At 30.4% G+C, this 8,689-nt stretch overlaps 1 protein-coding gene and 1 non-coding gene across 2 annotated transcripts; one reads left to right on the top strand and one right to left on the bottom strand.

Moving 5' to 3' along the window:
- Positions 1-2,821: 2,821 nt before the first annotated feature.
- On the bottom strand, positions 2,822-7,487 carry LOC130932720 (protein NRT1/ PTR FAMILY 5.2-like). The gene is made up of 5 exons (XM_057862128.1): positions 7,255-7,487; positions 6,604-6,821; positions 5,900-6,459; positions 4,649-5,145; positions 2,822-3,304 (listed from the first exon to the last, which is right to left on the bottom strand). The coding sequence occupies exons 1-5, from the start codon at positions 7,376-7,378 to the stop codon at positions 2,901-2,903; spliced, it is 1,803 nt and encodes a 600-aa protein (XP_057718111.1). The 5' UTR covers positions 7,379-7,487; the 3' UTR covers positions 2,822-2,900.
- A 764-nt stretch (positions 7,488-8,251) lies between these two features.
- On the top strand, positions 8,252-8,336 carry TRNAM-CAU (transfer RNA methionine (anticodon CAU)). Its single transcript is given in 2 exon segments — positions 8,252-8,289; positions 8,301-8,336. It is a non-coding gene; the product is annotated as a tRNA-Met (tRNA).
- The last annotated feature ends 353 nt before the right edge of the window (positions 8,337-8,689 follow it).

Genomic DNA, 8,689 nt, shown 5'->3' with positions numbered 1-8,689 from the left:
GGACTTTCTGAGGTAGTTTTCATGCTTAGCAGCCAGTTTTCTCTGCTCTTTGCTTAAGGTAATCAGATGGTTGGATTAAGAGACAAATTTCTTCACCACATCCTTCACCACACCATATAGAAGCAATTTATGTCCAATGGAAGCTGAAGTCCCCGAAGAAGATGGAGGATTAGAGTCCTCTGGCTCATAGTCAATATCATCATCATCATCAAGGACCACCTTTTCAGTTCGAGTTGGTCCCTTTTTTTGCTGTTTCATTGAACCACCTCCTTTTAGATATGAGTGTCTATTTTCATATGTCTCATTTGACAGGTCAACACTAAAATGTTCAAAAATATAGGTTAAAAACATGCCATAAAGAAGAGCTTTATCTTTCTCACTTCTTATGCAATCAAACATATGCCTTACCATTAAGTATGCAAAAGAAATTTCAGATTTAGTGAGAATAGTATACAAGACCATAGAAATCATGGTTCGTGGTAGATAAAAAAATGGTGAGGATTGTAGTTAGAGTGAGAGGTCATGAATTGTGATTTGTGTTCAAAAGGGTCAATGGAAGGCTCCTTAACCGATTTGAGAGGGAGATGAGGGTTACCTCTTTGAGAACGTTGATGGTCTGACCTTGGCTTAAGCCGCGATGGTTCAGGCGCAGGCTCCTCAACAGCAGGACACTTCCCTTTCGAAGTGACTGGTCTAGAGGGAGCACTGGGTGGAGCCGTCGGCTTGGAAGAGGAGGGATACCTTTGAGTGGTTTTGGTGCGTGCCATTAGATTGGTGTGAGGAGGAGAGGTTGGTGGAAATGGTGATGATGTGAAGGTTTGATCTTTGGAGCGAGGAAAAGTTCTAGGTTTTTCAGGGAGTTTGAGGATTTTGGCGCTTGGACTCTTTTAAATAACGATTTTCTTCCTCATTGGTGTGGATAAAAGTTTCGAACACACAAATTACTAATGGTAGTGGAGAAGAACGAAGAGGTAGTGGAAGGAGTTATAAAGAGAGAGGTTTGGTAACTGCAGCAAGGAAAAAAAAGTTTTTTAAAACATGCAATTGCATCACCTATAACTAAACCTTGAAAAGACTTGACATCATAAAGCATAGTTTAATTTTATTTAAAAATACTAGGTAAAATAAAACTGATTAAAAATGAAACTTTTTTCACTAAAGGACAAAATACAAATTCACACATGGATTTTGTAATACTCATTGGCCCAGAGATGATGGAGTTTAAGGAAACATATTAGACCACAATAACTCTAAACTGAAGGGTTGGCCTAGAAGATTCAGAATGTCCAATTGAGTCCAAAAAATAATATTTTGGTGTTGTGATGAAGAAGAAGAAGAAAAGGAAAAAGAGATACTGTTGTGATGGAGAAGAAAGAAAAAGAAGAATAGAAATTGGGTATTTTGGTGAAAAAGGAGAAGGATATTTTGGTTCGAATGACGGTTTTAAAACTAAGTTAAACCTTAGGGACGATTTTGTGTGCAAAGAAAGGTTGGGGACGGAAAAAATTTTCGACCTATACTTTAGGGACCAAAATCGTACTTAACCCTAACTTTTTCTATAACCTTTTTTCTTTGGTCGATGCTGCTTGAGTTGACTTCTCAGCTTTAGGGATAACAATGCTCAATTCTGGACCAGAAGACAATCTCATAGTTCCTTTAGAGGAGTAAATCTGTCGAGTTTCAGACAAGATATTTTCCAGATCAAAGTTGATGTCATCAAAACTCAAATCTCCAACATCTAGAGAAGGAATACTAAAGGGTGGTTCCGTGTCTTGATCGACGAATTTCTGTGTCGACAGTATGAGAATAGTGTCTTTGTCGACGGATTTCTGTGTCGAACATCCAGAAACAATAGGGGTAACTGCAGTAGTTGACCCTGATCCATATGCAGGCCCAGATTCTTAGTGAATTTCAGCGTCACTAGAAAAAAGCATATAATGAATCTGAAAAGGACAAAATATATATATCAGTTGTTAGTCGAAAGGAACTAGGAGGGTTTATGGTTCGGATTCGATCCGCATATCCGTGGTGTTTATCCGAATCTGATACAAAAATTGCGGATATGGACCCGATCCGCAAGGCTATCGAATCGGATCGGATCTGATCCACACATTAATAGGATTTGATTGCGGATTTTGTGTAGGTATCTGCATATCCGCAAAAAAAAAAAAAATATTCTTGTTATATTTTATTTCAACTAATAATTATCATATATGTTGTATTATTTTAGTTTATTATTTAAAAAAAGTTTGTTTAATATTATTTTAATGGTAAACATATTTAAAAAAATAGAAAAAATAAATTTATTGATATTTTTTTATAAAAATAAACTTTTAAAAATATTTTTGTATTTTGCAAATATATTTAATATCCGATCCGATTATTTTAGTGTGGATCGGATCAAAATTTTGGCCATATTCGATCCAATCCGATCCGCGTTCCCCCCTAAAAGGAACTTAGCAATAAAAATCTAAACAAATATATTATTTTTTATTTTGTATTTCTTAATTATTATTAAAATAAAAATATAATTTTAAATATAATAAATATGTAATTATAAATGTTACATACATAAAATTATAAATATTAAATTAAATTAAATAACTTTATATTATTGTCATTACTCTAAATAATATTTGAAAGTATGCAGAGTCAGATTAATGAAAGTTATTGTAAAATATATACATAAAATGCACTATTAGTTATGTTTAGTTTTGTATATGCTAGAAATGCATCGGTAGATTTCTTTTATTTCAAGCATACATGAGTAAAACCCTCATGTAAATTTGGTTGATGTTCTAATCAACATACAAGAACAGTATCCTTTGAAGCTTTATTATTATTATCTACGTTTTGAGAATGCTTATATGTAGTAACAAAAGATAGAGAAACTATTTTCCCTAAGGATTTGGGGTATTACTTTGATTTAGTTCCATTTTGTCATGTGATGAAGCATTATTATTTTTCATCTCGAAGCCAATTATTGATGCTTGTGTTGCATCATTGTTATAGACAAAGAACTTTGCAGCCACCAAAAAGCAGAGGAAATTGATAGCACTAAGAATGGCCAAGAATGCATAATAATAATCCAAATGAGAGACATTCAGATTATCCAAAATCCAACCCTTTTGACCATTGTTTCTCTTGGTGAGATCAGCAACTGTTGATATAAGGAAACTACTGAAAAACGTTCCAATGCTCCAGCTTATGAAAACATATGATGTTCCTAAACTTTTCATGCCTTCTGGTGCTTGATCATAGAACAAATCTAGCTTAGCAACATCCACAAAGGTATCAGCAATTCCTGCCATCATCATCAAAGATGTTGAATTCAATCCAAATCAAATCCAATAATAAAGTTTCTAGCTAGAAATAAATTTAACAATAATGTTACATCTTACATGATGTGTATTTTGTACACATTTACATGGTGACTGATTTTTTGTATACAATATAGTATATAATTATTAGTAGTGATCAATATAGTAAAATCAATAAATTTTTAAACATGATCTAATTAATTATATAGAGAGTGTAAATTTAGTATCCATATTTCAAATTCGATCAAATTTAATCAATTATTAAATATAATTTTTAAAATTGATCAAATTTAAACTATATAATTTCATATTAAAAAAAAACTTCAAATTTATGCTTTAATCCATGATCATTTTAATTTGCTAGTAAGCTTCAACTTATGCATAATTTTACTTAAACAAAATTTTATTATATACATTTAAATATAAAAGAGATATTTATTATTGTTCATTCATTTTATTTACCTTACTAATTATTATTTTCTTAAAAGCTTACTAAACCGAATTTAATTTAAATGGCCAGAAATTGGATCACAATGAAATAATTGATCCAAAAATAAAATAAGATAAACAATAATATTTAAAAGACAATAATCAAATATCACCTTAACTAATATAAAATTATCTTATTTAGTATTTATTAATTATCACTTTTTATTTTTTTATATTTATTAATTATTATTAAAATAATTATATAATTTTATATATAATAAATATGTAAATTATATGCATAAAATTATAAATATTAAATTAAATAGGGTAAAATATATTTTTTGTCTTTGAAGTTTGACAAAAATTTTAAAAAGTACCGCTAAGTTTTAATTTATTTTAATTTTATCCTAAAAATTTTTGATTTGTATCAAATATACCCCTGACGGCTAATTTTTAAAAAAAGTTTAAGACAAATTCAACAACAATAATTTCATAAGAACAACTCTCACCACAAACAAATCAAGCATAATCTTCATGTATTATTGTTAAATTGGTCTTAAATATTTTGAAAAGTTAGCCGTCGAAGGTATATTTGATGCAAATAGAAAATTTTTAGGACAAAATTAAAACAAAATAAAACTTAGGAATATTTTTAAAACTTTTATCAAACTTTAAAGACAAAAAGCATACTTTATTCAATTAAATAACAAAATTTTAATTATTATCTTCCTAGCATTATCGATGATAATTTTTGATCATATAGATTTTTTAGGTGAAAACTCATGTGAAGTCGACCTCACGTAAAGTTGATATCTAAAAGTCGTTAGATGAAAATTTAGTCAAATCATCTAACAGTGATTTTTAGGTATCAACTTCACGTGGACATCCATAATAGGTACCTGCCAATGCAAACTGGGGAAGCAAGATGAAAATAGAGAGAGGAAGGATGTCATGGTGGCCCAAGAGGTTGTGTTGTCTTGCAACACTGAGTCTCTTCTTCTCAACCAAACATGCAGTAGTCATTATAACAATGTGAATCACAAGTCCAATTCCAAGTCTCTGAAGTAAGGTGATCCCTCTGGGGTTCTTGGTGTAGCGCCTAACAAGAGGAACAAGGACACGGTCATAGGTAACAACACTGAGAAGCATGAATATGTTGATGAATGCAGTGAGACATGCTGGTGGGATCTTGAAATTGGGTCCTATGCTTCTGTCCAAAGTGGTGCCTTGTTTGATGAACAGTGTGTTTGCTTGTGCTATCACTGTGCTTGGCATGCATGTTGTCACCATTATTGGAACCATTTTCATCATCTGCTTTGTTTCTTCCACTTGTGTCACTGTGCATAGCATCCATGGCTGTGTTTGCTTCGTTTTTATTGCAGCTTTGTCAAGGAAACTACAACCATTTCAATTTATAAAAATAAGTTTAGAATAAAATATATTTTTTATTTTTAATATTTATAATTTTTCTAAAAATATTTTTAATATTTAATTTTATTTAATTTTATTCTTAATATTTTTTATTTACGTCAAAACTATCCCTAAAGTATATTTTACCCCAATAAGTTAATATAACACAATTCCTAGCTAGATTACATCTCATGCGAGTTATCTATTTCTTTAAACAAATTCATTTCTTTTGATAAAAAAAATTTGGATAAAATATATTTTTTTCTCTGAAATTTCACAAAAATTTTAAAAGTATTCGTAAGTTTTATTTTGTTTTAATTTTATCCCAAAAATTTTCAATTTATATCAAATATATTTCTGACGGCTAATTTTTCAAAAAATTTAAAACCGATTCAACAACAATTTCATAAAAATAACCCTTCAACACAAGCAAATTAAGCATAATTTTTGTGCATTATTGTTAGATTGATCTTAAATTTTTTAAAAATTTAGCGGTCAAGAGTATATGTAATGCAAATCGAAAACTTTTAGCACAAATAAAATAAAACTTAAAAATATTTTTAAAATTTTTGCCAAATTTCAAAAATAAAAAAATATATTTTACCCAAAAAAAATTTCTTTGACTTCTTTTATTAGGGTTACCGATGTAAAATGCTTTGTTGAAATAATTTAACCTTAATTAATGATAGGGCTACTGTGTCTGTGTACTCTAAATTATTAAATTCCGTTTAATTTCTTACCTTAATGAAGGGCTATGATAAATTCTGTTCCTTCCATTAATTGCATACTCCTCAACAGTAAGCTCATATAGTTCTTTTGGATCATCAGGGACCTCAAGCTTCCACTTTCTCACAGCAGCAACAATCACTTGAAGCATCCTCGTTAATGGGCTTCCAGATGGCGACTTGTGCCTATAAAAAGGAGTCCCAAACAAAAATACCAAAATCGAGAACAAAAGCCCACCTGTTGGGATCCCATACCCAAGGGCCCAGCCCACATTGTCTTGTATATATACCAACACAGTGTTTGAGAATATGGTGCCAATTAAAATGAATGTGACCCACCAATTGAAGAATGAGATCTTTTGGGCCTTTTCTTTGGGCTCAAACTTATCAAATTGGTCTGCTCCCATTGTGGAGATGTTGGGCTTGGTGCCACCTGTGCCCACTGCAATGATGTATAGGCCCAAGAAGAATAGGCCCACTTGCAATGATGTTGCTTTCTGGCAATCTTTGTCTTGTGGACATTGTGGCGGTTTTAGTGCTGGCAGTGAAACCGCTAGAGTCAACAAACACATTCCCTAATATAAGTCCCAAAAGAAAAGTTATATTATTAATTTATTATTATTATTGTAGACTTGTTGAAGAGATATATAGGAACAGCAACAATAAAACTATTATATATTTATATATTGGTGTATGACATTAATTAAATTGATATATACCAAGAGGTAAATGGCAGATGAAATTAGAAAGGTCGAATATCGACCAAGGTATGCATCGGCAATGTAAGCACCAATGGCTGGCATGAACCATACAACTCCAACCCAATTGGTTACATTTTTTGAAGATTTGACGGTCCCTTCATGCAGCTCCTTTGTTAGGTACACCACTAAGTTTGATGCTATCCCATAGTATGCCATCCTCTCCACCATTTCATACCCTACAAATATAAATACATAACACTTAACGAGTTTAATTTTGATGCACTCGCAATATAAATTAAAATATTTTACATAAATATCTAATTAAATTCGACTATTTATGTATAGCCAATGTTAAAAATAATCATTTTTGTCATTGTATTGTTATACCATTAAATGTACGAATAAAATTAAATTCTAATAATTACATTTAAAATGTATGTCGTTCATATATTTAGATAAAAAAATAGAGTTATGCTACGTTTACACCAAAATCAGTCACTAAAGTCAGCCACTAGTATAAAATACATGCTGGAATATAAATACATTATAAAAATAAATTAAACCACACATGTATTTATACACAAATATATTAGTGGCTGATTTTAGTAATTGATTTTAGTGTACAAATAGTATTTTTCAAAAAAAAAAAATGTAGCAGTGTATGTTTACCTACTATGAAGGAGCAAGCTTTCCATCTCCCAGTCTTTGACCTTAAAACGGGTCTACCTTTGAGGTCCACTGTGCCATCTTCAGTGTAATCTTCTCCTTTTTCTTCACTCAACAACACTCCCATGATGCTTGACAAAATCAAAATTAAAGATATCACACACTTCACAAAATTTTGGTTCTTGTGAATGTGGGTGGGGACTGGGGAGTATTATTATGAGGTTAGTTTTAATAAGCTTCTATTATTAATATGTTATATATAAGCTATGATTGGGATCCAATATGATTTTGAAAGCTTATTTTTGTTTTATAGCGGTCATTAAGCTTCTACGTTGTCCATTTGCATGGGCTAACGAAAAACGGAATCTACTAGAGGGAAAAAACAAACGGCGTCAATCTTAATTATTATTTTAATTGTCTTGTAGCACTTGTTGTTTATGCACAATTGAACATGTTTAATTTACTGTAATAATTATGTAATTTTCATCTACTTGGCGATGACGTCTTTATTTAAAATATAATTAATCAACTTGTATTTCAATAATCAATCTGTTGAAATTGGAATGTCTCACGACATAAAAGAAAGCCATTTCTTCGCCAATCTCTTTCTTTTTTTTTCCATAAGATTTTAGAACAATTTTATAATGAAATTTTTTTTTGTGAAAAAAATAAAAAGAAGTGTATAATTTATTTTAAAAAATTATTATAAATAAAATAATATATGTCCTGAATAAATATCTAATTATTTATTAAAAAAATTTCATCTTTTTAGCATTTTTTCTCTTTACAATAACATGGATCAAGATTTTAATACTCTTTAAGTTTCTAAAAAGAGTAGGGTAAGGTAACTAATTTTCTAATATTATTTTATTTATCTTAAATTTTAGATTATAAATCTTAAATTATAAACATAAACACAAAGTTGGTTTTTTGTAATTATTTTTTTTTTAAATGTCAAAAGTAAAAAGGATAATACACAGCACAAGAAAAATAAGCATATGGGGTGGTGGCGCAGTTGGCTAGCGCGTAGGTCTCATAGCTTAAGAGTGATCCTGAGGTCGAGAGTTCGAGCCTCTCTCACCCCATTATTTTCATTTTTTTCCCTGTACATTTTTTTGGTTCAGCCTAACAAGTCATAATGATTCTACCAAGTGACGAAACCTGCAGCTACTAATCTACTCATCATCACATAATTAAGCTATGTTTTAATTGGCAACCTATAATTAAATGGTGATTAGTGAGCACATACTTGAAGAGTAATTAATAAAGAACCCAATGCATTGGAACAAAGTCTAGTCATTTAATTATCTTTATATTATGCATTTAGTTAATGTACTTGTTAAGATTATTAATATGAAATCTTTTATATTAAAAGACTAATTCACTTATTGTCTTTTAAAATGCATCCTATATGCCAATTTTTTACACTATTTATAAG

Source organism: Arachis stenosperma, chromosome 6 (assembly GCF_014773155.1).
Source record: "Arachis stenosperma cultivar V10309 chromosome 6, arast.V10309.gnm1.PFL2, whole genome shotgun sequence".
Lineage (NCBI taxonomy): Eukaryota > Viridiplantae > Streptophyta > Magnoliopsida > Fabales > Fabaceae > Arachis > Arachis stenosperma.
This window is presented reverse-complemented; position numbering and strand designations above follow the sequence as displayed.

Coding starts and splice junctions, on each gene's coding strand:
- LOC130932720 (XM_057862128.1), bottom strand. CDS start 7,378: ATGGGAGTGTTGTTGAGTGAAGAAAAAGGAGAAGATTACACTGAAGAT. Junction 6,822..7,254: donor AGCTTGCTCCTTCATAGTAG/GTAAACATACAC, acceptor TTATATTTGTAG/GGTATGAAATGGTGGAGAGG. Junction 5,146..5,899: donor TATCATAGCCCTTCATTAAG/GTAAGAAATTAA, acceptor AAATGGTTGTAG/TTTCCTTGACAAAGCTGCAA.